The following is a 27,270-nucleotide window of genomic DNA, read 5'->3' as shown; positions in this document are numbered from 1 at the left end:
CTGATTCTATGAACCTCGGGCAAGTGCAGAGCTAATTTAGGTCCTGTACCTTTGCCCCCAGCAGGCTCCAGGGTTAATGTGCCGTGTGCGCATTATCATAGAATACCAGGGTTGGAAGGGACCTCAGGAGGTATCTAGTCCAACCCCCTGCTCAAAGCAGGACCAACCCCAACTAAGTCATCCCATTGTCTGGCTCCGTTTGGATCTTGGATCAGGGGTGGTGGTCAGTCGAGCTTCTGCCTTGTGGTTTGTGCTGCGCTCAGAGCTGTCCTGGCCGGGAGCCCCCCCACCCAGGGCAACAGGGCCCCTGGGAGCAGCCAGCCACTGAGCTCTCACTGGTAAAGCAGCCCGGCTAACGGCCTGCCCCATTGTCGCTGTCCATGGTGACGGCAGTGAGGTCTCCAGGTGGAGTTTAGATGGAAAACATCCCTTTATTGCTGCCGACTAAGCCCTCCCGGCCACACACGGGCCTGAGAGCTCCTGACTAGGCAGCAAACAGGCACAGATGCCCTGGAAAAGCCGGGCTTCCTCCCCGTCCTGCAGCTGGCCCAGCCGTTCCCAGTCGCTGGGGGCGGGCAGGTGTCAGGGACTCTCGCTTGGCAGGGCATAGGCCAGGCCATGGTAGCGCTCCTGAGAGATGCAGACCCTTCTCCACGCACACACACACACACACCCCTTGCTCCAGAGTGGCAGCAGTAATCCCAGCTGCCCTGCCGGCTGATGCAGTTTGCAGCCAAATCCATCCCCTCTCTACCGCGAAGACCCTTTAATCACCCGCAGAGGCGGGGGTTCCCCAGGCAGCAGCTGCAGTGAAGAAAGCACAAACCTAGGATGCCTGCGGGGGAGCGAAGCCTTTTGCCTTCCTGAAGCCTGCGTCTGAAATCAGTGGCAAAACTCCAGTGGAGCAGGACCAGCCATGCGCCCCCAGGACGGCCTAGGATCCATCTCATCATTAGCAGCTCAACTAGCCCTTCCTATGATGAGAGCAGGGATCCAGAAACACTTTACAGGCCACGGCCAAAGGCGGCTGTTCTGATGGGCGCTGTCGTGAAAGGAGCTGCTGCGTCTGCCCGGTGAACACGCCGCCGCTGTCCCCTGCCAGGAGAGCCGCTGGCCCAGAGGGGTCAGGCACGGCCGTGGGGAAATGGAGGACAAATTCAGCAGGGCTCCAAACAGGGCAGAAGCCGGGGACGTGTGCGGCTTGTGATGTCAAGGGCTGGGGCGGGAGAGCTGTTCCTGTTCCTCTATTTTCAGGGGGGCCCGACTGAAATGCCCCGAAGGCGCCTGCTTTCCAGAGGGAGGGGGCTCAGCACATTCTAAGAACCAGGCCCCTTTGAGGTGACACCTCCCTACCCATGAAACCAGAGATTTCCCAAATCGCTTCTGTCTGGGCTCCAAGGCCGTCTCTCTTTCCCCGCCTTCCTGTGCCGAGCTGCGACGCACGGCCAGACCCTGCAGTGCTGCGTGTGACTTCCCTGGCAGCGCCTCCGATTTTGCAGGCAACAGAAAGACCCCTGCAAAGCGTGAAGCTGCCGGGGGTTTATGGCTTTCGGCGTCAATGCTGCCTGATATCTTCATGGCTCCCGGTCACTGGTGCTTGGTGAATGGGGAGGTCGTGGCTTGGCTTAGAAGCCTGCGAACTGGCACCGTTTGCTCACCGCCAGCTGCGTCTTTCTTCACTGGCTGATTTAGGCCTCGTAATTCCCCCTGGCAGTAGCACCGGTGGGAAGTACGGCGTAGCCTGGGTTCGGGTGTTAATATTGTTGCCCCTCTGCCAAGTGGGAGTCAATTTTGAGGCCTCCCTGTGGGAAGAGAAGTCAGTGCCATGGTCTCTGGGTCTTTTCTTGCTGTCACTTGTAAGCATTGCACTAGTTAGAGCCGAAGGCAGCTTCTTCACGCAGCGCACAGTCAACTTGTGGAACTCTAAGTGATGAAGTGGAATAATGTTTAAAAGGGGACAAATAACTCTGGTATGGCTAATGCCATAAATGGCTAATAGCCAGGATGGTAAATGGTAGAGATGGTGTCCCTCTGTTCATTGGCCAGAGGATGGAGATGGATGGCAGGAGAGATCACTTGATCCTGCCTGTTAGGTTCACCCTCAGGGGCACCTGGCATTGGCCACTGTCGGTAGACAGATACTGGGCTAGATGGACCTTGTCTGACTGCACGCCTTTCTTATGAAGGCTTATAGGCGAGAGGAGCGAACTCATTGCCAACTGCTGCCCCCTGCCCCAACCACGTGTGCAAAAAAACGAACAACGCTGCAGCGTTGCTTCAAAGACTGAACTCCGCTTGCATGCGACGCAAAAGGCAGCAGCTCCATTGGGTGTCTCCTGCTCTAGCAGTGTACATAGGGCAGGGCTTGCGCCCGGGCAGAGTCAGGATACCAGGGGATCAGAGTCCGAGACGAGTCAGAGGGCAGCCGGAGAGTCCGGTGGCAGGAGGCAGGCCGGGTACCAGGAGATCAGAGACCGTAATGCCATAACGAGCCCCACCGAAATCCACCGTCACTAGTGCCCGTCAAACCACGCCCCAGACCGCACAGCTCCCGTAATGAGAACCAGGGTGGGTGAGAGGGCCACCAGGTGGCGCTTTAAGGTGCCAAATTTGCAAAAGTGCTCAGTGCCCAGCAGCTCCCATAAGGTGGGAGAGGTGGTGATGGGGGAAATACACCATTGTGGGGGAAAGGGATCCTCCATTGCTCTGGGAGGGAGCCGCTGGGTGCCAAATGCTTCTGCAAAGCCGGCTGCTTCCATTCGATGCCTAGCCGGGAGCTGAGTAATACTGAAAACCCAGGTCCGATTTCCAAGCTGCTGTGTTGATTGAAACGTCATCTCGTCAAGAGGAAGCCAGCGGAGGTAGGAGGCTGGCACTTCCTACCTCTCTGCGGTGCACTCTGATGACGGCCTGCACCTTTCCCCGGCCAGGGTTGTGCAACTGACAAAATCCCCCCCATGGGGGAAAAAGGCTGAGGGGGGCTTTCCCGGAACGTGGTTTCCTGGGAAGGGAGAGGCACCCATTCAGCATTTCCTGCACCACAGTCGAGAGCGCTGTGTTCACCAGCATCCAACCGACTCATGGACTGCCTGTAAGCATGGCGGGCAGACAGCCTTCCTCCCATTCACTGGGACCGGCTCTGCATCACGGATGGGGACGGCACATGCACACTCAGTATCCCGGTGCTGTACAGAACACCAATGCTGCAAAGACACTGGCTGCTCTGGAGACCCTCATTGCTTCCTGAAAAGGGAGATGAAATGCAAGCTCAGCCCAGAGCTGGATCTAGACCCCTGGAGTCCTGACTCCCAGATCCTCGCTAACGTCAGGGCCCTTGCCCCTTACGGCTGTGAATAAAACCTTCCGAACATGGAAGTCTGCAGACAGCCTGAGATGGCAGCCCAGAGAGAGGTGTAAAGGGTTGTTGTTCACCTCAATGGGTGTTTACTCTGAAACCTAACAACGGCAGTAATTTTAGCAGAAGCATCCAGCTCACATGATTCACCCACAATGCCCCCCCCACCGCTAAAAACTTCAGCTCTGGATCCCTTACAACAGGGCCAGATGCACCCTGACACCCAGCCGCCAGCTCTAACCACTAGACTCCATGTGACAAAGTGGGACTATTCTTAATGTTTCCTCTGAATACTGTGTGGTTGCCTCAGTTTCTGGCCGACACTCTGTCGCCTGGCAACTAATGGCTCAGGCCCTTCCCCCCTGCAAGGGGATGCTAAAGGTGTGGGAGAACAAAGAGGTCAGGTGACCTCCTGGCCTGGGAAAGAAACTCAGCAGAGAAGGAGGGGCTGGAGGGGGTTTCAGTTCGGTGCTGGCTGGGGATGGGAAGTGAATGCAGACGGGGGGGGGTCTGACTCACTGCCCCCCAGAATGGACTCAGCTGAGGGGTCCTGTTCTCTGTACCTACAAGCTCTGTTTTAGACCATGTTCCTGTCATCTCTGTGTTACTGGCTGGCTGAGAGTCACGTCTGACTGCGCAGTGGGGGGGCAGGACCCCCTGGCTGCCCCAGGACCCCGCCTGGGCGGACTCGCTGTGGGAAGCGCACGGAGGGGCAGAGGATGCTGAATGCTCCAAGGTCAGACCCAGGAGGTGAAGCCGTGTGAGCTTCTTGCCCTGGAGCCAGTCTGCTCACAGAGAGGAGACTTCCCCAGAGTCCTGGCTGGCTTTGTGGGGAGCAGTTCCTAAGCAGCGCCCGGGGACTCCGTGACACCCCACTTCTGGCTGGAGAATTTATGATGCAGGGGTCACCGTGGATAAACAACTCGGCATGAGCGCCCAGTGCGATGCCGTGGCAGAAAGGGCTAAACTGAACAGGAAGTGGGAGGTGATTTTGCTCAGTCTATGGGATTGGTGAAACCAGTCCTGGAATCCTGCATCTGGGTCCGGGGTCCCCATTTTAAAAAGGATGTTGGGTAATTGTCACGGGTGCAGAAAAGAGCCACAAAACCGATTGGCAAGCCGGAGAAAATGCCAGCCAGTGAGAGACTCAAGGAACTTGTCAAAAAGGAGATTGCGAGGGGACTGGATTACAGCATCTAAGTACCTTCGTGGGGAGAAAACCCGGGGTCCCGCAGGGCTCTTTGCCCTAGCAGAGAAAGGCAGGACCCGAACCAATGGCTGGAACTGAAGCCAGACAAATACCAATTAGAAATAAGGCCCCAACTTTTAACAGTGAGGGCGATTAAGCACTGGAACAAACCACCAAGGAAAACGGGGGAGTCGCGATCGCGTGTTGCCTTCAGCTCAAGGCTGGAGGCCTGGCAGGAAGAGAGATGTTTAGCCAGAGAAAAGTTACCGAGCCCAATGCAGGCATAACTGGGTGAAATGTAGTGGCCTGCGGTACCCGGGATGTCAGCCGCCAGGATCTAATGGTCCCTTCTGGCTTTAAACTATGAATCTAGGAATTAGCAAGGCCCTGCAATTCTCTAGTGATGGTCACCCTGGAAATAAGTGAGATAGGTAGAGGGGGTGCATAGGACAGATAGATGAGATGAGGTATCTGGCTTGGGTATGGGGGACGGGAGGGGCTATGCAGGGGGCAGTCGGAGCAAGCCCAGACGGGCTGGCGGCGGGGAACTGGCCCCCGGACGAGCGTTAGGCTGGCGCTGGAGGAGACAGTAAGCGATTCGCTCTGTGCAGCGTCAGGTCCGTGCTGTTGGGACCAGGCACAGGCGCTAACGAAGGCACCGCAGGGTTTCCTCCTCCTTTCGTGAAAATGCAGCTGCTGTGGCAAGAGAGGACCCCCGCAAAACGGCCGGGGAGGAGGGGAAGGAGAGAGGTCCTGGCATGGTGGGCGTAAAGATTGCATCCCGAAGGCTGCTTTCCTGTGGGTTTCTGGAGCCTCCTGCGATCGGTGGGGGAGGGCAGCTGGGGTAGGCATCCGTCACGCAGGCCTCCTCTGCCCCAAACAACCTGCCCCCGGCTGGTGTTCCAGGCACGCAGGGTGGGCTCTAGACGCAGATGCCGGAGGGCTGGCCAGGGCAGGGCTCCCTAGTTGGCTGGAGGGGACTCTGCCACCCTGCCCACCCCGGCAGCAGCCATCAAATCCCAGCCCCATCTGGGCTTATTGAGCGTCTGAACGCAGCACAGGAAACTCTCAGGGCCTCAGGCCTGGCCTCCCCCAGCACAGCACATCCCAGTCTCCCTGCAGCCAGGTGGGCTCTGCCCCTCTCCAGCCCAGAGCCCCCCTGCTTCCCAGCTGGGCATCCGATAGCACAGCTAACCCCTGCCCCTGTCCATTGACTTTTCTGTCCAGGGGAAACAGGGTCGCCTGGGCCTCCTCTCCCTCTTCTGTCCCCTGGCCCCTGGGGCTGGAGCACGGCTGGTCAGGGTACCCAGGGTCCCTGTCCCCGCGGCCCATTGTCCTCCCACTATTGGAGCCAGCTGAGACTCCTGAGCTGGGTCCTCCAGGCAGTCAGGTCACCAGTCGCTGGGGTCTCCATCCCAGCCAGGCCATCGGCCGGGGTCCCAAGGATTCCTCTCAGTCCTCTGAACCAACAAACTCCCTCTCCCCTCCCCTGGTTAAACACCTGGGTTAAGACCAGCAACAACTGCGTCTGCAGGGAGCCACGGGTCTGAACCGGCGACCGCCAGAGAGCGGCGCCCCTGCGGCGTGCCGCCCTGCCGGTGCAATTCCTGAAATCTGCCTGGAGAGCGATCATCAGCAGCTTGGCATTAGCGCTTTCGTGTGGTGCAGCCAGGTGAGGGTGACTGGTCAGTGTACGGTGAAAGCGCCGCCCGCTGGCTGCAGTTCTGTACAGGCCACACCATGGCCAGGATTCCTTCTCTATGGCCGGCACAGCGGGGACACCAGCCAGCCCGGGGCATCCGCTCCCTGTGCCCCAGGGCGCCAAGCAAAGGCGCATCGCTTCCCGATGCCCGGGGAGGCGTGCGCCGTCGGCTGACCCTCGGCAGCGCCAGCGTCTCCCAAGCAGGCGCCGGCAGCCCAGCTGACACGCTCAGCCAGCCCGGGCTCCAGTCGCCAGCTCTGGCTCCCACACTTGGCCATCCAGACGCTCCTTCCACATGGCAACAGCTGGTCCACAGCAGCTGGAAAGTTCCACCTCCGCCCGGCCTCTGCACCGAGCTCCTTCCTGCGGTGGCTCCTCCCCTCTGCACGTGTGCACATGCTTGTGCGTGCAGTCACACCTGCACTGGCTCACACCCCGTGCAGGTACGGCGCTCAACGATATTACAGCCCCGTGGGTTAAGCGCAGACAAGCACTGACACTGGACACGCGATGTTCAGCCGCCTGCGTTCACGCGCGCGCACAGACTGCACCCTCGGATTAAACACCCACACGCATCCACACGTCACACACATTTCCAGCCCCATCTGGGCTTATTGAGCGTCTGAACGCAGCACAGGAAACTCTCAGGGCCTCAGGCCTGGCCTCCCCCAGCACAGCACATCCCAGTCTCCCTGCAGCCAGGTGGGCTCTGCCCCTCTCCAGCCCAGAGCCCCCCTGCTTCCCAGCTGGGCATCCGATAGCACGGCCCCAACCCCTGCCTCTGTCCATTGACTTTTCTGTCCAGGGAAACAGGGTCGCCTGGGCCTCCTCTCCCCTCTTCTGTCCCCTGGCCCCTGGGGCTGGAACCGGCTGGTCAGGGCACCAGGGTCCTGTCCCCGCAGCCCATTGTCCTCCCACTGGCTGGAACCAGCTGAGACTCCTGAGCTGGGTCCTCAGGCCGTCAGGTCACCAGTCGCTGGGGTCTCCATCCGCCAGGCCATCGGCCGGGGTCCCAAGTTCCCTCTCCAGTCCTCTGAACCAACAAACTCCCTCTCCCCTCACCTGGTTAAACCAGTAACACCCAGGGAAACTGAGTCCCACCCCTGCTGCATGCATCCTACTGGAAAAACAAGGAAAAAGCAAGACCCCCCCCCCCCCACACACACTTCATCACATCTCTCCCCCCTTCGAGTCTGAACTGAGCAGGGTCCCTTAGCCAGTGAGCTGGGGAAGTTCAGGGTCCCCGCCCCGTGATAAAGCAGGGGCTGTAACATTGGCCTCCCCCTCACATGGACCAGCTCCATGTCACACCCCTGGAGGCAGGGCCAGCTCCAGACCCCAGCGCGCCAAGCGCATGCTTGGGGCGGCGTCCCGCGGGAGGGCGGCAGGCGGCTCCGGTGGACCTCCCGCAGGTGTGCCTGCGGAGGGTCCGCTGGTCCCGCGGCTTCGGTGGAGCATCCGCAGGCGGAGCCGCGGGACCGGCGGACCCTCTGCAGGCACGTCTGCAGGAGGGCCACCGGAGCCGCGGGACCGGCGACCGCCAGAGCGCCCCCTGCAGCGTGCCGCCCTGCTTGGGGCGGTGCAATTCCTAGAGCCACCCCTGCCTGGAGGAGCAGGCTCCATCTCAGCAGCTTGGCATTAGCCGCTTTCATGTGGTGCAGCCAGGTGAGGGGTGACTGGTCAGTGTACACGGTGAAACGCCGCCCACCGCTGGCTGCAGTTCTGTACGGGCCCACACCATGGCCAGGGATTCCTTCTCTATGGCCGGCACAGCAGGGGACGCCAGCCAGCCCGGGGGCATCCCGCTCCCTGTGCCCCAGAGCCGCCAAGCAAAAGGCGCATCCCTTCCCGATGCCCGGGGAGAGCATGCGCCGTCGGCTGACCCTCAGCAGCTTGCCAGCTGTCTCCCAAGCAGGCGCCGCAGCAGCTGGCTGACACGCTCAGCTCCTTCCCCGGGCTCCCGGTCGCCAGCTCTGTCCCACACTTGGCCATCCAGAGACGCTCCTTTCACATTGGCAACAGCTGGTCCTGACAGCTGGAAAGTTCCTCCGCCCCGGCCTCTGCACCGAGCTCCTTCCTGCAGGGAGTGGCTCCTCCCCTCTGCACACGCGTGTGCGCACACACATGCTTGTGTGCAGTCACACCTGCACTGGCTCACACCCCCGTGCAGGCACGCGCTCCAATGCGTGTGCAGCCCCCCGTGGGTTAACGCAGACAAGCACACAACACTGGACACACGCCGGTGTTCAACCACACCTGCGTTCACGCGCACGCACAGAGCTGCACCCTCGGATTAAACACCCACACGCATCCACACACGTCACACACATTTGCCTGCAGCCACCCACCTCTTAACCGGCCCACATCCGTGCACGCGCACTTGTATGCACGCAGGCTCGCACACACGTGTGTACACGCACACACACCAGTCGTGCCAGGGGCTGGCCACCCTGGGGATTTGGAAGCCCAGCCTCCACGTGGCTGGCTGCCCTCCCGCCCCACTCGCCGGCTCCTTGCTTGGCAGCATTAGTGCCGCCCCATTAAGCCATTAGCCGGCGATGACAGCCGCGCGCTCCGAGCAGCAGGGAGGTTTCTGTGGTAACAGGCCCCTGTGCGCCTTCCGGCTGGAGTTTGCCTCCGAGTTTCCTGGGGCGCCCACCTGCTCCCCCTTGTATGGGACTGGGAGGGGGGAGCTGAGGCTGTAGCAGAGGGGGCTGCACCATGCTGGGGGGAGAGGCTGGGCTGATGCTGTAGTAGAGGGGGTGCACTGTGCTGAGGGGGGAGGCGGGTTGCACCGTGTGTGTGTGTGTGTGTGTGTGTGTGTGGTGTGTGTGTTTCACTGTGCTGGGGGGGGGAGGGGCACTGGGCGGGGTGGGGAGGGGAGTTGCACTGTGCTGGGGGGGGGAATTGCACTGTGTGGGGTGGGAGGATTTGCACTGTGTGTGGGGAGTTACACTGTGCTGGGGTGGAGTTGCACTGTGTGGGGTGGGAGGGATTTGCACTGTGTGTGGGGGGAGTTACACTGTGCTGGGGGGTGGAATTGCACTGTGTGGGGTGGGGAGGGGATTTGCACTGTGTGTGGGGGGGAGTTACACTGTGCTGGGGGGTGGAATTGCACTGTGGGGGGTGGGGAGGGGATTTGCACTGTATGTGGCAGGGGAGCTGCACCGTGCGGGGGGGGGGGTGAGGGTGGCTGGGCTGATTCTGTAGCAGAGGGGGGGTGCACCATGCTGGGGGGGAGGAGAGCTGCACCGTGCTGGGGGAGGGGAGTTGCACCATATATGGGGGGAGCTGCACCATGCTGGGGAGGAGGGGCTGATTCTGTAGCGGGGGGGTGCGCCGTGATGGGTGGTGGAGGGGAGTTGCACTGGGCTTGGGGGGAGCCGGGCTGATGCTGTCCCATGGCCACATCCCGGCTGGGCGGGACGGTGCCTGGGCTGGGGGCAGGGACGACCGATCGGAGAACGACGGTGCCCAGCGCTCGCCTTGGCTGTTGGGGCCTGTGGGCACCGAGCCCCCTGTGGGCACCATCGCTCCCGGCCTTGTGCGGAGGGACAGCCTGGGGTCACAGGCAGCAGCCAGCCGGGGCTCAGCACCGGATGGCCCCTCGCCAGGCCCTTTCCGGCCCCGCCACTGGTGTTTAGCGCTGCGGTTTTCCTGTGCAACGGGACACCTGACTCCTGCGGTCGGTGGCACCGCCTCGTTCTCCGCCGCCGCCGCCTGCTGGGGAGCCTGGACGGGGCTGCCTCTCGCCGGTGCCGGAGCCCGGTTCGGTGCCCGCGCCCGGCTCTTTGGGTGGCTCCTGTTCGCCTGGCTCTGACGCAGAGGTGGATCCCGGGTGCTGGAGCTGTTGCCATGGCGAGAAAGGAGACGTGGGCGCCGGTGCTGTTTGGCACACGCAGCGCGGTGCCTTTATAGGGACCGAGGGGAGGGGGTGTTTGTGAAGGGCTGGGACCCACCCCTGTGGCCAACCAGTTGCATCAGGGGCATCTATATTCAAGGGGCTGGCTGGGGTTGGGGGCGAGGGGCTATGGGATGAGCGGGGCCAGGCCGGGGCCTAGTGAAGTGCTGGTTGCGGGGAGAGCAGAGGGCTGGCTATGGGGTGAGGGGGGCAGTGCAGCAATGTAGGGGCTGGTCCCCATCGGCGGCTGCTGCTCCAGCGGGGTTGTGGGCCGGGATGCTGGGGCTGGGGGATCGGGCCTGGCGAGGGGGAGGTCTCCGTGAGATGATGATGGTGATGAAGTCCAAGATTCCCCCTGACCCGGGGCAGAGGCCCTGTCGCTCAGGCCTTGCAGTGCGCGGTGCCCCTTGCCACGGGCATCTTGAAGGCACCGCCCCCGGCCGTCTGCCCGGCTGGTGGCTGACACGCAGGCTGGCATTTCCGCCCGAGCCAAGAGCTCACCAGGCCGCACTCGCCAGGTGGCATCTGTGGCCTGGGTGCGGTGCCAGCCAAGCCCCCGTGGAGCTGCCGTGACGTCGGCTTTGCCCATCCTGCGCTGGCACCTCCTGTGCCTCCCCCTGCCCTCCCCACTGCCGGCCCCGGGCGCTTGCTGGCCCCATCGACCTGGCCTCTCCCACCCCTTTCCTTTCGACAATGGCTGCCCGATCCCCCGAAGCAACCCGCTGTGCTGCTGTCATGACAACGGGGAGGAGGTCCGGTTGCCGCGGTGCAGCTGGGCACCTCTGGAAAGGCAGGTGGCTGTGCCCTGGGCACAGGGAATCAAGCCGGAGCGCGCCGGAGCCGAAGAACGCTTCTCTCTCGGCGCTGCCCTGGTTCCCATCCCCTGCCCTCGGGCGCTGCTGACTCAGGCCAGCTGTGGGCAGCTGGTGAATTCCAGCAGCCGGGCGCCACCCCAGCAGGTAACTAAGGGAGAGAGACAACACGGCTTGTTTGGTTTCCCTCCGCCCAGCCTGCCAGGTCCGGGACGTTTCCCAGGCATCACAGCGGGGAAATGCCATGCACTCAGCCCTCGGCTTTCTCTGCTGAGCCAGCAGCTCCGGCCCCGCCATCTCGCCACCCCGGTCCTGGGTGAGGGGGAGGCGGAATGGGGAGAGATTAGACCAGGGGTAGGCAACCTATGGCACAGGTGCCGAAGGCGGCACGCGAGCTGATTTTCAGCGGCATTCACACTGCCTGGGTCCTGGCCACCAATCCGGGGATCTCTGCATTTTAATTTAATTTTAAATGAAGCTTCTTAAACATTTAAAAAGCCTTATTTACTTTACATACAATAGTTTAGTTTTATATTATAGACTTATAGAAAGAGACCTTCTAAAAACGTTAAAATGTATGACTGGCACCGAAACCTTAACTCAGAGTGAATAAATGAAGATTCGGCCCAGCACTTCTGAAGGGTTGCCGATCCCTGGATTAGACGCTCGAGCCACCTGCCCCACTAGGACGTGCCACTCGCCACCCTGGTCGGACAAGGAGGCCCGTGATGGGGACACAGTCCGGATGACCACGGTTTGCGGGCAGGGGCTGCGGAGGGAAGCGTGTACCTGAGGCCGCCCCCTAGAGGTGATGCAGGAGGGGCCCCGGAGAGGAACCGGCCCTGCCCACTGGCCACACTGGGGCTCCGAGCGCAAGCGAGCAGCAGGCTCGTCTGGGGGCATCTTCCTGTCGCAGTCACGTGCGCTGGGCTGGCCAGATGGAGCGGCAGTGCCGGCTGCCTGGCTGCGTCCCGGGCCCCGCCGCGTGGGCTGCCTCGATTCGTCTTCTGCTTCCCTGAAACGTGCCAAACGGGAAAGCAAGGCCCCCACGCCAGCCAGCCGCGAGAAAAACCTGCAGCAAGGGCTGTTAGCCAAGCTGGTCAGGGATGCAACCCTGGGCGGCCCCAGCCTCTGACGGCCAGGAGCTGGGACTGGATGACAGGGGATGGATTGCTCCGTTCGTTCCCTCCGAAGCACCCGGCATCGGTCACCATCAGCAGCCAGATACAGGGCTAGATGGACCATTGTTTTCACCCTGGATGGCCGTTCGCATGCTGGTTCCAGGGAGCAGCTGGTGCTGCCTGAGGGGTGTGTGGGTGTGTGTGTGTGTCAGCAGTTGCCCCCTCAATGATCCATCGTCTCTTTGGCATTCGCCGTCGGGACCATCGATGGAGGAGATCCTGCTGTGTATTACCCTGGGGCCTAGTGAGAGCAGACACAGCCCCGGCCTCAAGGAGTGTGTAGCCGACACAGACGAGGAGTAGGAGGGGCGGTGACTTGACCAAGGGCACCCAGGGAGTCAGTGGCTGAGCTGAGATTAGACCCCGCCCCAGGGCTCATGCGTGCTCTAGCCACTGGGCTGCGCTGCCGCGAGGCTGCTGGAAAATGGCCTCAGCATGGCTGCTGCTCTGCCTCCAGCTCCCTGGGCTGCTTCTCTGGCCTCTCTGGCTCTGGTTGCTGCAGCTCTGCTCTCAGGACAGGTCTGCTCTGCAGGCTGCTTCTGTGACTCTGCTCCCAGCACTGACCTGCTCCCTGGGCTGCTTCTCTGGCCCTGTGGCTGGCCCGGCCCTTCTCCCCAGCTCAGCGTGGGCCCCTGCTCTCTCCTTAGCTCTGCCCCATGCTGACTGACCCAGGCAATTCCAGCTCTGGAGGAGGGGAACTCCCCATCCCCGGTCTCTTGACTCCCTGATTAGACTGGCCCCTGTCAATCAGGCTGACCTGGAGCATGTCCTCCTCCCTGCCGACCTCTCCCCTCAGTCATCATCCTTCCCCATTCTCTTAGCCAACCAACCCCACACCCACACACACCACACCCCACACACACACTGAGAGTTAGAGGACCAGTACATATGCCCATATAGACCCCCCCTAGCCCTGCCCCCAACGCCCCACCCCAGCCCAGGGCCAGAGGCGGGGGCCAGTCCGCCCCCCCCCCCATCCCCCAGACCCCCAGACTCCCCGTCACCGCTGCTTCCCCGCGGCCGACAGCCTGGCATGCGTGCCCCCCCCCCCCCCCCCAACGGTGGTGTCCCAGAGAGATCCGGGCCATGCCACCCCCTGGCGGAGAGGCGATGGGGAAACCCAGCTGGGCTGAACTCTCAGGAGAGGCCGCAAGGCTGCAGCCCAGAAGATCCTGCCGGCTGGGTGTGCGTGCGGTGCAGTTCGGGCCGGGCTCGGGCCTCCTGGCAGCAGCCGGCTGGCCGGGCGGGGAGGAGGTGGCGCTGCTCTGGAACCCCAACCCCGGAGGGAGCCGCAGGCCAGGCACACTCAGGAGAGGCCCGCAAGGCGCAGGCCCAGCTGCCTGCCAGGTGGCAGTGCCGGCCTGGGTGCATTCTCCCGGGCCCGGGCTCTCAGCCTGGGCCAGCAGGCCCGGCGGCAGCCGGGAGGGCTGCAGGCTGCTCGGAACCCAACCCCGGAGGGAGCCTGTCTCCCGCGGTGGGCGCCGTCGGGTCCCAGGCTCTTTCCAAGTGCCAGGGTGGCTGCCCGCTCTGCCTGGCCCAGGCCCGCCCCTCTCTGCTGAGCCGGGCCCTGAGCCCCAGGCCAGGGGTTGAAACTGCCTCGACCCAGCCCAAGGGACGGGCACCCCGGTGAGCCCCGGATGACCCCGCCAACTGCTCCGCCCATGGCAGGGTTCCCTCGAGCTCGGCCGTGGGCTGGAGCGGGCAGAGGATGCTTCTTGCCTCTGACACTGTGGTGCTGTGGCGGGCCTGGCAGATGCCCAGTGCCATGGGAGAGAGGAGGCATCTCCATGGGCAGCCCGGCCCCGGGGTGCCCGGGTCACAGTCCCGGCTGCACTGGGACATGCTAGAGACGGGGGGTGGGGTCCCCCACCCACCCCACCCCCGCCCGCCGGGGGGGGGGGGAATGGGGGGCAGCGCAGCAGCAGCACACGCCGTGGGTGGGTCGCCATGGCGATGCGAGCAGCTCTGTCACGAGTGTGGGGGGGCTGCTCCTGGCTCCCCAGAGTCTCCTGGAGGGTGGGGGCACCCTGCGCTTTACCACACATGGCCAGGCTGCCTCTGTGAGCCAGGGCACTGGTCCGCCCCCCCCAAGGCAGAGCCTGGGCTGTAGCACCCTGGCACAGTGGGGCCATGCCAGGCAGCTTTGGTAGGGGGGGCTTACCCCAATTTGCACGGGGAGGGGACACATGCTTCCTGCATTTCAGCTGGGTAGGGCGAGGGTTCAGGGTGGGGATAGCCGCCCCCCGTCACACCAGGACACAGGGCGGGGGGGGGGGTGTGGAATCAGGGTGGGAGGGGTCATGCCCCACTCTTCCCCAGGCCTTGGAGGCAGCGGGATGGGGGGATGGGTTTGGGGGCATCTGGGGGCACCATGCCACATTCTCCCCCAGCCCCTGGGGTGCAGCGGGGAGGAGGGACGCCCCCTCCTCTCCGGGGACTAGCGCAGGGAGGAAGCAGGTGGGCCCGGGCGGGTCCCCTCTGCTGCAACCACCCTGCTGGGAAGCCAATGTCTTGTCTCCGCTTCCCCCGTGTAACTGGCCCTGCCTCCCCGAAAGCCGCCTACGGCTGAGCTTATTATAGCCCTGCCGGGGCGGGGGGGGACCCCCACTGGGGGAGCCGCAGCTCTGCTGCCTGGCTGGGTTAGCGGAGTGCAAGGCATGGGGGGTGGGGGCTGGCAGACCGAATGCGGGGGAGTGGGGCTAGCGGTGGGGGTGTTTGGTGGGGGAGCAGTGGAGGTGTTGAGGTTGGGGGGGCTGAAGGAGGAAATGGGGTGTTGGTGGGGCTAGTGGGGGTGGCAGTGGGACAGTGGATGAAGCTGCCCCCCGTTCACTCCCCACAACCCATTGGGATGAATGGAGAATCCTGGGTAATCTCACACCAGCACGTGCTGAGCTTGTACCCAGCTGGTGCCACCCTGGGACAGGCACTGGGGTCCCATCGTCACAGCTGGGTGAACCCCATGAGAGTTGGCACCGCACGCTGCTGGCTGAGATCAGTGCCTCTGGGCTTCCCCTCTAGATGCCCCCTCCCCAGGGTCCTGCCTGCTGCCTTAGCAGCTGGGAAGGGGTTTCAGGCCCAGCCCTGCCCAGGCAGCAGCTCTGGGTGATGCGCTGCTGCCAGCTCCAGTGCCGCCCCCATCAGCACCCGCACGTCAGTTCTGGAGCCTCCTCTGTGCTCGGCTCCAAGGTCAGATTGAGTCACCATCGCCAGGCAGGCAGGGGCTGCGTCAGGGAGGGCTGGGAAGAGGCGGGCACAGGGGGAGGGGATCCCCACAGGGCCCACTATCCCCCAACCCCTCCTCTGCATGCCTGGCACCCCTGGCTGGTAACTGGACGTTCTCCCATAGAGCCCTGTGCAGTAGTAACGGCTCCTCGCCAACGTTCGTGGCTCAGGCAGGAGGTGCCAGGAGGCTGCCTGTGCCAGGCTGGCACCACTTCCCGGGGGCCCCTTGCTGCTCCAGGTGCTAGGTGTGAGTGGCGGAGTCACAGTCCCATTTGCTGGGAGGTGGCTCACACCGTGGCGGTCGCTGCGCGGACGCGTTGCAAGCGTGACCGGGGCTTTGTGCTTTCATTCGAAAAATGGGGTAACGTCTAGTGTGTAACAGGGAGAGCTGCTGCATGAGCCCAGCCCGGCGGGAGCGGGAGGTGGGCAAGTTTGTTCCCCACGCTGGGCGGGGTGGACGAATGCTGCTGGGGGGGGTGTGAGCGGCCAGCCGTGCACCTCCAGGGGCTAGGCCTGCTCTGGAGTTTCACAGCGGCCTCAGCTCGCAGGGCCGTGACGCCTTCCCCGTCCCCCCGGGCTGAACTCACAGGCAGCGTTTTGCAAAGGGGGGGGGAAAACCCTCTTCTGCCCCTGCAGCAAACAGCACTGAGTTCGAGGATCAGCTGCTCTCTGCAGGAAAGGAACCGCGCCCGGGGTGGAGGCGGCTCCCCACCACGCTGGCAAACCAGCCCTGCCCAGAGGGACCCGGATCCCCTGGAGCAGCTGGCTCCAGGCCTTTCGTGGTGGCTCCAAGGGGTGGGCGAAACGAGGGAGATGCGCCAGTGTCACATGACGTGCTTCTGATCCACGTGGGTCTGTGAGAGCTCCCACGACCCCCGAGCGGGCTGTTCCTGGCTGCAGCCTGGGCGTCTGCCAAGATGGCAGCCCTGGCCCTGGGCAGCCGGCAGCCATATTGTCCAGCCTGCAGGACCAGGGGGGCTGGGTTAGCGACACCCCCATGCTCCCCGGCTGGACCCTCAGCACTAGGGTGTCGCCGGGAGGCTCCCCGAATCAGGCTCTATCTCCTGGAGGCTACTAAAGCCAAACCGGGAGATTTGAGGTCGCTAAAAGTCTGGCAGCGCAGCAGGGCGAAGGCAGGCGCCCTGGCCCCTCGCCGCTCCCCGAAGCGGCTGGCATGTCCCTGCGGCCCCCCGGGGGGCGGGCAGGCATCTCTGCACGCTGCCTCCACCCCCAGCACTGACTCCGCAGCTCCCATTGGCCAGGAACTGCAGCCAATGGGAGCTGTGGGGGTGGCACTTGTGGGCGCAGGCTGTACGCGGAGGCCCCTGCCCCCCCGCCAGGGGTCACAGGGACATGCTGGCTACTTCTGGGAGCAGCGCGGAGCCAGGGCAGGCTGGGACCCTGCCTTAGCCCTGTTGCACGGCCGACTGGGAGCCTCCAGGCCAGATCCTGCACCCTGCGCCCCCCCACCCCACCCAAATGCCATCCCAGAGCTCGCACCCCTCACCCCCTCCTGCACCCCAATCTCCTGCCCCAGCCCTGAGCCCCCTCCTGCACCCAAGCTCCCTCCCAGAGCCAGCACCCCTCACCCCCTCCCACACCCCAATCTCCTGCCCCAGCCCTGAGCCCCCTCCAACATCCAAACTCCCTCCCAGAGCCCGCACCCCTCCCACACCCCAATCTCCTGCCCCAGCCCTGAGCCCCCTCCTGCACCCAAGCTCCCTCCCAGAGCCCGCACCCCTCACCACCTCCTGCACCCCAACCACCTGCCCCAGCCCTGTGAAAGTGAGTGAGGGTGGGGGAGAGCACGTGACAGAGGGAGGGGGGATGGAGTGAGCAGGGGAGGGGCCTTGGAGAAGGGGTGGGGCTGGGGCGGGGCCTCAGGGAAGGGGGCGGGGCAAGGGTGTTGGGTTTTGTGCCATTGGAAAGTTGGCAATCCTACTTGGTAGAGGGGCGAGTGCTCCCCCACACCGCAAAGCACAGAGGAGCTGGTTTCCCTCAATCGTACCCCAAGGGCCTAAGGGGGGTTTCAGTGCTAACGTGGCAGAGAGGTACCACGCAGGGGGGCCGTGGCTGAGAATAACTCCCGCTTTGAGTGAGGAGCGGCTGTTTGCGTCTGGAGCAATGGCGAGAGCAGAGCAGTGCAGGCGGGGACGTGGTGGGGGGGCATCGAGATTTAGATTTGCCTTAAATAACTGGGGGGATTATTCAGCCCAAAAGGCCAGCAGAGAGCGTCCCAGGGCGTCTGCTGGTGACATCATCACGGCGCTCCCCATGGCAACCGATTTTGAGGTCACAGATGGGATTATATGACCTCAGATGTGGGGGGGCGGGAAGGAGGGGCAGGTGGCATGGGGCTTTGGGCCACCTTGGCACTCCCCGTGTTTCAGTGGCAATTACAGCCACCCTGAGGCTGCTCTGCATTACGCTCTGCTCCCCACCGGCTCCAGGAGGTGCGGGGCGCCCTCTGCGGAGGGCAGAAGGGGGGCGCAGGGTCTCCCAGGCAAAGCCGCGTGTGGAGGGAGCTGTGCAGGGCCAGAGCTCGGGGGTTGGCAACAGAGCTCGTGTGTCCTAGGGTCCTCTGCTTGATCCTGGCTGGGCCGCTGCCCTGATCAGCTGTTTGCCCCTTAACACTCCCCCCCACAGGGAAAGCAGGGGGGTGAGGCTCTGTGAGATGGCCCTGGCCTCACCCACCCACCCAGCACAGAGCCCAGGAGGTCACACACCCAGCAAGTAAAATCCCTACCACTGGAGCAGGGTCTCTGGGGGAGGGGGTGCACATTGCAGCCTTGCCTGGGGGGGGATAACCCCCTCTGATTGGCTGTTTTCCCCACTGCTCCCCCTCCTGGGGTGTAAGCAGCCAATCAGAGCTCCCCAGGCCCCGCCAGGAGCCCTGTTCTCACAGGAGGGGAGGGGGAGCAGAAAGAGCCCAGCTGATCAGGGTGACTCCACCCCCTCTTCCCCCCTCCCCTCCTGTAACCAATGGGGCAGCTCCTCCACTGCCCCCCCCTCCCCTCCCCTGCAATAACCTGCTGGGAAGGGGGAGAGGGGACCTGGCTGCAGCGCCCCCAGGCCGGGGGTGCGAATTGATGGGGGGGGTGAATTGATGGGGGCAGAGACCCAGGCAGATGTGGCGTCACTTTCATTTCTATAGAAGCCGGGAGCCGCCCCTCTCCGCGCACTTTTCCCAGCCCACTTCCAGCACTGGCCCCGTGCCCTGAGCTCCCGCTGGCCTGTTGCCCCGGGCAGGGGGGCATTGCACCCTGCATCGGCAGCTGATGCCAACTGTCCCGCCTTCGAGAGCGCAGCGGAGAGGGTCGGGCCAGGGTCCTTCTGCAGCCCATCGGGCCTGGTGGAGGAAATGCCATGCGGGGGCCTGGCAGGGCAAAGGAAGGAGGCTGGGGCAGGTGGAGGGGGTAGACGGAGCTCACCCTGCACCCTGCCAGACCGGGTGCCAGGCAAGGGCCATGCTGCGGCCCGGAGAGAGCTGACGGAGGGGGTGTGAGCAGCAATGCCGCCGTTAAAGCAACGAACGCAGGCTTTTCAGGACAGGGGGTGGCTCTTTGGCTTGCGTTTGTACAGCACCTAGCGCCAAGCGGGCCGGCTCCACGACCGACACCGCGGCCCAACGGCGGGTGCCGATCGACACCAGGATCCGCCCCCTCCCTGGGCAGAAAGCTGGGCCCAGCGAAAGCCAAGGTCTAGAGAGAGGGACGTTGCGTCCAGCATCTCAGGCCCTGGCTTTGTCTCCGTGGCAGGACGTGGCGAGCCGGGGGCAGTGTGGCTACCGGGGGCAGGTCCAAGTGCAGCCAACGGAGGCTGCGTGCCCGATCCAGCCTCACTACGCCGCCTGGTTTTGCCTTTGGCTCCTGCTCCCCCCATCTCCGCCACACCCACTCGCTCATTTCCCTGCTCCCCCCTCCCCCCGAGATGTCTTTCTTGAGGGGCTTTTTAACCGTTCCCCTGATCGCTGATTTTCCCCCACTTAGGTTAATTACGCCTGCTGTTTTTGCTGCATTTTCAGGGCTTCCGTTGCCATAACAACCAAATGCAGATTATATATATATATATATATATATATTTTTAAATCTAGGAAATTTTGTTGTCAGCTCTTCTGACTCAGAGAGGCAGCCGGATTGGATTGGATCCTTTTATAGATCTATTCTTGTAGGCTCAGGGGGGTGGGGGAGGAAGCATCCAGAATCAAGCAGCCGCAGAGGGGATGTTCGTTTCTAGCTAAAACTGGGCTTTTCAATAAGAATCGGGGTCTGTATTCGGCGGCTTTCTCTCCAGCCGTCTATTCTCTCTCTCCTGATCTGGCGGAGCAATGGAGCCATTGATTATGCTCTCCGGCTGGGGCTAGGAACCGAGCTCGCAGTTGGTCTGTGCTAACAGAGCCAGGATTTCTCTTCGCCGGCCCATTTGTCTCATCCACCTGTTAGGCCTTGGCTTCTGGGTCCCCGCTTAACCCAGGGCACTTGGGGGCGACTCACGGGGTGGGAAATGAAGCCCGTAGGAACGCAGAGATCAGTCCCTGTAGGCCAAGGCGCAGCACTAGATGCATCAGAGGAAGAAGATGACCGGCGCTTAGCCTCTCTGTGCCTCGGTTCCCCCTTTGGCGAAATGGGGATAATGAATATCCCTACCTCGCAGGGGGTGTTGTGAGGAGAAATACAGTAAAGATGGCACAGCGCTTTGCGATCCATTCTGGATCCGTGTCGATGTCCAGGCCTTTTTTTGACATCGTGTGGCAGGAAGTTCCACAGGCTCATTACCCTGCTTGCAAAAGTGTTTCCTTTTGTCGGCTTGCCACCTTTCAGTTTCATCCAGCGTCCCCTTGCCCTTGTGCCACAAGGCCACGAGAATGGAAGCGCCTGATCTCCCTTCTCTGGACCACTCAATATTGTATAGGTTTCTGTCGTGTCCCCACTAATGCCTCTCCCAAGGGAAGCAACCCTGATCTTTTCAATCTCTCTCCACGGGAGAGTTTTTCCAGGCCCTGGACACCACCCCATGCTTGGGACAACCCTAAATCTCTGACTGCCGGAAGCCAGGAGGGGAAGACGGGTGGATTTCTCAATAAATGCAACATAATGAAGATGGTGGCTCCTCTGGGAGCCTCCCGAATCTTTAAAAATACGAACGGTGGTAGCAGTCTCTCATTTCCTTCCCAACCTGCAGGAGATAAGCGCAATGTGGGGGGTGTGGGCGCTCGCTGTGCGTGAGGATCATACGGGAAGGAAGCTGGGGTTTTGTATTCAGCTCTGATCATGCCAAGGCTTGAGGTCCCTTATCTCTTGTGGCAGAGAGTTCCACAGGTCCGGGTCCTCGGACAGCTCTGGCTCTCACTTGGGCTCTTCTTCCCCCCACCAGCTGTTGGCTGAACGTTTCAGCATCCAGATGAAATGGGAACATGGTGATAATTCAAAATAATAATTAACTTGTCATCAGTAGCTCTCCAAGTGCTGTGCAAAGGAAGCCAGGATCCGTAGCCCCATTTGGCAGCTGGGGAAACCGAGGCACGAAAATGACTTGCCCAAAGTCATCCCGCAGGCCAATGGCAGAGCCCAGATCTCTTCAGTCCTGGTCCGGAGCTCTGGCCACTAGGCCGCACTGTCAGATTTCACAGTCACGAGGGGCTCAGCTGGCCTTTAGGCTCAGTGGAGAGGTAGTGCAGAGATCCCGGCACTGGGGTGGCATGTTCCCAGCGAGCCACGTTCTGCCCCAGCTAGGACACCCTAGATACAAATGAGATGCACTAGGCACACAGGGAAAGGGGTCACCACGTCCAACGGGGCTGGGGGGGGCAGCCGGAGGTGGGAGTGGGTGCTTCTGCTTCTGCAGGACCCCAGGGCTGGAGAGGGAGTTGGCAGGTGGCAGCATTTGTCGAGGGGGATACCAGGGGGTCCGCGAGCTCCCGATTCCTACTACCAGGTCTGGGCTCAGCAGCTCCGATCCCTGGGGGGTGCTGCAGCTGACATTGGAGGCCGAGAAGGGGCAAGTGGGGTGTCGCCCCCCGACCCGTGATGTCTCACCTGCCCTCGCCATGGTTTCCTTTGGCCACGCGGCAACGGGAATCAGGCCACACGTGTGCCTAAGCAGCCGGCTGTTTTTGAGGCCTCTAACTGTGAATTTAAGGGGGCTGATTTTTAGCACCCCGCCACCCCCAAGATTTGCAGATGTTGGCTTTGAGCTCTCTGCCTCGGTTTCTCTATCGGTACATTGGGGACGGCCCGCTGCGCCTTTGTGAAACGCCCTCCGAGCCTTGGCTGGTGCTGGGGCCATTGCAGTGAACCCAGGGCTAGTCGCTTCCCCTCTCTGTGCCTCGGTTTCCCCATCTGTAACACGGGGCTAACGATCGCTGGGTGGTGGTATTCCGTGACTGCAGAGTGTGTCGTTATTACTGGGAATACAAAAGGCCTCAGTCTGTCCCTGGATCTGCTAATAACAGGGCCTCGGCGATTGCTAGGCCCCTGCCCGGGTGGTTCCCCCAGTGACCGTGCGGGTGTGTGGGGCGGACACTGGTACTGCTCATACAAGGGCAGGGCGGGATTAGAGCTACCCCAGCCCCACCCCCACCCCATCAAGGATTGACAGTCACAGTGGGGGGCGAGGCTGCCCATTGGCAGGAGCCAGCGTTGGAAAGGAAGCGTGGGGGGAGGTGGGTGATGGAGCTCGCTGGGTCTGAATGTGAATCATTTTTAATGGCCCCTCCCCATCAGTGGGGATATTCAGGTGCAATTAGCATTAATTAGCCCCTGTCACCGGCAGCCTCTGTGGAGAAGGCTGGGTGAGCCGGGGGGACTGAAAAGGGTGTGTGGGTGGGTGGGTGGGTGCCTTTACCCCCTCCTGTTCTGTGCCTGTGCCCAGAATAGAGAGAGGCCCCCTCTCTGTGCTGTCAATCACCCCCCTTAGGCCGCTGAACCGTAGGGAGAGGTTTCTCCTCACTTAAAAATTGCTTAAGTTCCAATTCCTCTGCCCCCCCATTCCAATTCCTCTGCCCCCCCCAAAAAATCCCCTGTGATGTCAGGCAGGGCTGGCTGGTTCGAGTCTCAGCTGATTTAGCAAAGGGATTTGAACCAGTCTCTTCCCGCCTCTGGCTGCACAGTCAGAATCTGTCCTGCCCCAGCGGTTCCACTGGGTATGAAGCATTCAGTGGCCCTCAGGCCCCGAGAGGAGGGAGACCCAGCTGCACAGCCCTGAGCTAGGCTGGAAGCCAGGTCTCTTGCTCCACGTCCGGCAGAGCAGGGATTTGAACCTGGGTCTCCTAGTTGAACCTTTTGGGTTTCCAGACTTCCTGCCCAGCTCTGATCTCAGGGGAGCCCCATGTGGGGGGAGTCGGGGAGCTCACTGCCAGGGTATCTGGGGCAGGGGCGGGTAGGCCCTACCCGAGTGGTGCGCCGGAGATGAGGGCTGTGCAGGGGGGTGGAGAGAGGGAGGCGGGTGTACGGAGACAGACAGATCTGTGAGCGCTTTAGAGACTTAAAACACGTCGGGTGTAAGGATTCATTAGGTTCTGTTTGTACAGCGCCTGGCACCATGGGAGCCATTACCGTAACACAGCTAATAGTGTACAGCACCTGGCACCATGGGAGCCATTACCGTAATATAGCTAATAGTGTACAGTGCCTGGCACAATGGGAGCCATTACCGTAACACAGCTAATAGTGTACAGCGCCTGGCACAATGGGAGCCATTACCGTAATATAGCTAATAGTGTAAAGCGCTTGGCACCGTGGGAGCCATTACCATAATACACCTAATAGTGTACAGCGCCTGGCACCATGGGAGCCATTACCGTAACACAGCTAATAGTGTACAGCGCCTGGCACAATGGGAGCCATTACTGTAATACACCTAATAGTGTACAGTGCCTGGCACAATGGGAGCCATTACCATAATACATCTAATAGTGTACAGTGCCTGGCACCATGGGAGCCATTACCGTAACACAGCTAATAGTGTACAGCGCCTGGAACAATGGGAGCCATTACTGTAACACAGCTAATAGTGTACAGCGCCTGGCACAATGGAAGCCATTACTGTAATACACCTAATAGTGTACAGTACCTGGCAAAATGGGAGTCGCTACCATAATACACCTAGTAGTGCACAGGACCTGGCAGAGTGGGGTCCTGGTCCCTGACTGGGGCTCCTGGGAGCTGCTGTAATACACCTGGTAAATAATGTACAGCCCCTAGCACAGTGGGGTCCTGGTCCATTGACTATGGTAATACAGATAAACCATAGCAATAGGAAGGACACACTAACGGTTAGCTAGGTGGGTGGTGTTGGTGGGCTGGACAGACACATCCGGAGATGGGTGCAGGGGGACAGATGGCTGTTCCACAGGCAGGCTTCCGATCTGCTATGGCCGCTCCCCTGGGTGCTACATCCTGCTCCACAGCCCCCGCCCCCCATGTGGAGCCCCCCTCCACCTACTCCTCTGAGCTTGGCCCAGCGGTGTCACCCTAATGGGTCAGCACCCGGGGCCACCTGCCTTTTTGCCAGGGTATCCCATAGCCCCCCCCGCCGCCCCCAATCTCCTTTGGGCGGGCGGGGAAGTGGGCCGGGGATTCCGGAGCCGGGGAATCCAGCCCAGGTTTTCCCCGCGCCTATGCAGGCGGCAGCCTCACGCCTTGGCGCTTGGATTTTCCAAGGTGCCAACTCTCAGATGCTCATTCGCTTCCCCCGGGCCCCCATCGGCGGCTGGCGGCTCCCTCGGCGGGGGGTGCTGGGGGCTTGATTCTCCGGACCGACAACCAGCGAGGGGGCGGCTGCCTCGCTCCTCCCGGACGCCCCCCCGCCCCTCCGATCGCCCTGCGGCTCTGCGGACACCCCCCGCCGCCCGCCCCCACCCCAGCCCCGCCGCCTTCTCCAAGCAGCTGGGGACGCGGCATCGGCCCCTCTAGAGCGACCCCCGCGGGCTGCGGCGCCGTGGGGGGAGTCCCGGCTTCGGAGCCCGGCCGCCGACATGGCCGATTCCTGACGGGTGGCACCTGCCGCGGCGCGCCGGAGGAGGAGGACGCATGGGGAGGCCGTGCGCCACGGGGCCCGGGCTGTGCCAGAGCCAGGAGCCCCCGCGGGGTCGGCCGCTCCGAGGCAGCCTGGGCGCCGCTCGGCGGGGCTGCTCTGAGCCCCGCGCCCTGCGCTGCGAGGCGGGCCGGGCCTCGAGCGGCTGCGGCCGGAGGGGGATGCCCGGACTTGCGCGCCTGTCCTGCGCTCGCCGCCTCCCAGCTGCGCGGAGCGGCCGGGCCGGGGAATCGACGCCCCGCTAGGGGCTCTCGCCGCAGCCGGCCCCGCGGGGCGCGAAGGGGAGGCCGATGCGGGGCGCTGCTGCCGGCGCGGGCCGCTCCCCCGGGCACTCATGAGCAGAGGGGGCAGCCTGCAGCGGAGAACCACCTACCTGATCTCCCTGACCCTGGTCAAGCTCGAGTCCGTGCAGCCGCCGGAGGAGCAGGCCAAGGCGGGGGCGGGAGATGGAGCCCCCCAGGCCGGCTCCAGCCCGGGCCTCTCCGGGGTGACGGCGCGCCGGGAGGGCGAGGGGCCCCGGGCGGAAGAAAGCGCCAAGAGCAAGCGGCAGGAGCGGAGCTTCCACCGGCAGGATGCGCTTTGGATCAGCACCAGCAGCTCCGGCCCGGGGGACTATTTCCTGCAGCTGTCGCCCAGCAGCCCCAGGACCCCGGTGCCCTCGCCTTCCCCGTCCCCGGAGAGCGCCGGCCGGCTGCTCGCCCTCTGGGCCGGCCCGGGGCTGCCCTCGCCCAGCGCCAGCACCCCCGGCCCGGGTGAAGACCCCAGAGCTCCGGATCCCAAAGCGGACGCTCCTCTGACTCTGACGCCGCCGGCGGTGCCCCCCAAGCCGGGCACTGCTCTGCACCCGGCAGCCCCAGCTGTGCCCCCCAAGCCGGACACGGCACTGCATCCAGCTGTGCCCCCCAAGCCGGACACTGCACTGCATCCAGCTGTGCCCCCCAAACCGGGCATTGCACTGCATCCAGCTGTGCCCCCTAAACCGGACACCGCACTGCACCCAGCTGTGCCCCCTAAGCCGGACGCTGCACTGCACCCAGCTGTGCCCCGTAAGCCGGACGCTGCACTGCACCCAGCTGTGCCCCCTAAGCCGGATGCTGCACTGCACCCAGCTGTGCCCCCCAAGCTGGACAGTGCCCTGCATCCAGCTGTGCCCCCCAAGCCGGATGCTGCACTGCATCCAGCGGTGCCCTCTAAGCTGGATGGTGCCCTGCATCCAGCTGTGCCCCCCAAGCCGGACGCCACACTGCTCCCAGCTGTGCCCCCCAAGCCGGACGCCACACTGCTCCCAGCTGTGCCCCCTAAGCCGGATGCAGCACTGCTCCCAGCTGTGCCCCCTAAGCCGGACGCTGCACTGCTCCCAGCTCTGCCCCCCAAACCGGACGCCGCACTGCACCCAGCTGCCCCACTTGTGCCCCCAAAGCCAGAAGCCATTGTGGCCCCAGTGGCTCCGGGGGCGAATGAGACCCTGGAGGTGCCAGGCGAGCGGAGCCAGACCCCCAGGGAAGGTTTGCTGCCCCTCACCACCAGCTGCTCCTCCAGTGCGGCAGCTCCAGGCCGGAGGCTGCTGCTGAGCCATGCCAGCTGGGGCTGCCCCGAAGTGCGGGAGCCCGGGGCACCCGAGGGCGGCGGTGCCGGCCGAGCCGGGGGCTCCTCGTTCTCCTCCGCGCTGGGCCCTGGCGCCTCCTCGCCTCACCCAGCGGCCGGGAGCCGGCGCCTCCGGCTGGCCAGCAACAAGCCTTTCAAAACGGTGACCACCAGCGGCGCCAAGATGGGCTCCGAGCCCAAGGCGGGCAAAGGCGCCCACAAGGGGGGCCCAGGCAACCGGCTGTCGTGGCCGGAGAGCGAAGCGAAGGGCCGCATGAAAGGGGGCCCCAAAGGCGGCGGGGAGGCAGCCCCCCGGGCCCCCGCCAGGGCGAAGCTGTCGCCACGCAAAGGCAAGAGCAAGACCCTGGACAACAGCGACCTGCTCCTGGACGCCGAGGGCCCGGCGGCCGGGGGCTTCTGCCCCTCGGAGGCCGGCGTGGGGCTGAAGCGGGGCCGCGAGGGCGGCCGGGCCTCCACCCGGGACCGCAAGATGCTCAAGTTCATCAGCGGCATCTTCACTAAGAGCCCGGCCTCCACCCCCACCCATCCCGGGCCCGGGTGGGGCCTGGGCAGCCGGGAGCTGCTGAGCCCCGAGCGAGCCAAGGGGGCCTCCCCCAGTAAGTACGGCAGCAGGCCTGGGGAGGGGGCTAGGGTGAGGAGTTTGGGGGGGGATCCCTTGAAAGCCAAGGAGGGAGGAGTGGATCGGGGGGGGGATTTGATTATTTCTGCAGTGATGGGGGCGGGGGTGGAAAGCCAGGACTCCTGGGCTCTATTCCCAGCTCTGGGAGGGGAGGGGAGGGGGGTCTAGTGGTTAGAGCAGGTGGGGGTGGGAAGCCAGGGATGAGTGCGGGTGAGGCACATCCCTCCATGGTGCCTCAGTTTCCCTTTTGGTAAAATTCGGGTGACAGTCCCCATTTGGGGAAGTGCCACTGATGAGGGATCAGCGCTCTGAGGCCCGTGGCGAAAGAGGCTCTCGATGGGCAAAGTAAAACCACCGCTCCCCCGAGAATGACGCAGACCCGTCCCTGCCCCATCCCTTAGTCATGGGCGGGGGCTACCGGCAAATCTGCGTTATGGAATTTTGCGGGTCCAGCCCCACGTGTGAGCCATGGCACGGATCCCCCAGCAGCTCTGCTCTGGGGTGTGATGGAGCCCGGAGCCTCCACTGCGGGTGTGTCGGTCATGGAGACGAGGGGTTCTGGTTAAGGTTAGAAAGCCTGGTCCTCCCAGAGCTTCTCTGGGGGAATCTGCCTAGAAGAGGGGGACACTTTGACCAGTACCACGCAGGCAG

The 27,270-nt window shown here is 63.1% G+C and overlaps 1 protein-coding gene across 2 annotated transcripts in view; it reads left to right on the top strand.

Annotated features, from left to right (window-relative positions):
• The first annotated feature begins 24,708 nt into the window (after positions 1–24,708).
• The window catches only part of AGAP2 (ArfGAP with GTPase domain, ankyrin repeat and PH domain 2), a 33,388-nt gene continuing 30,826 nt past the window's right edge, over positions 24,709–27,270 (top strand). The window contains exon 1 of one of the 2 annotated variants that reach the window (XM_039514799.1): positions 24,709–26,596. In XM_039514799.1, coding sequence (XP_039370733.1) covers positions 24,730–26,596 — 1,867 coding nt within the window. In that variant the 5' untranslated portion in view covers positions 24,709–24,729. The remainder of the gene's footprint in view (positions 26,597–27,270) is intronic. The other variant, XM_039514800.1, reaches the window with a different exon arrangement.

This window comes from Mauremys reevesii, linkage group 25, assembly GCF_016161935.1.
Source record: "Mauremys reevesii isolate NIE-2019 linkage group 25, ASM1616193v1, whole genome shotgun sequence".
NCBI lineage: Eukaryota > Metazoa > Chordata > Testudines > Geoemydidae > Mauremys > Mauremys reevesii.
The sequence above is the reverse complement of the archived record's forward strand: the minus strand, read 5'-3'. Positions and strand labels throughout refer to the sequence as shown.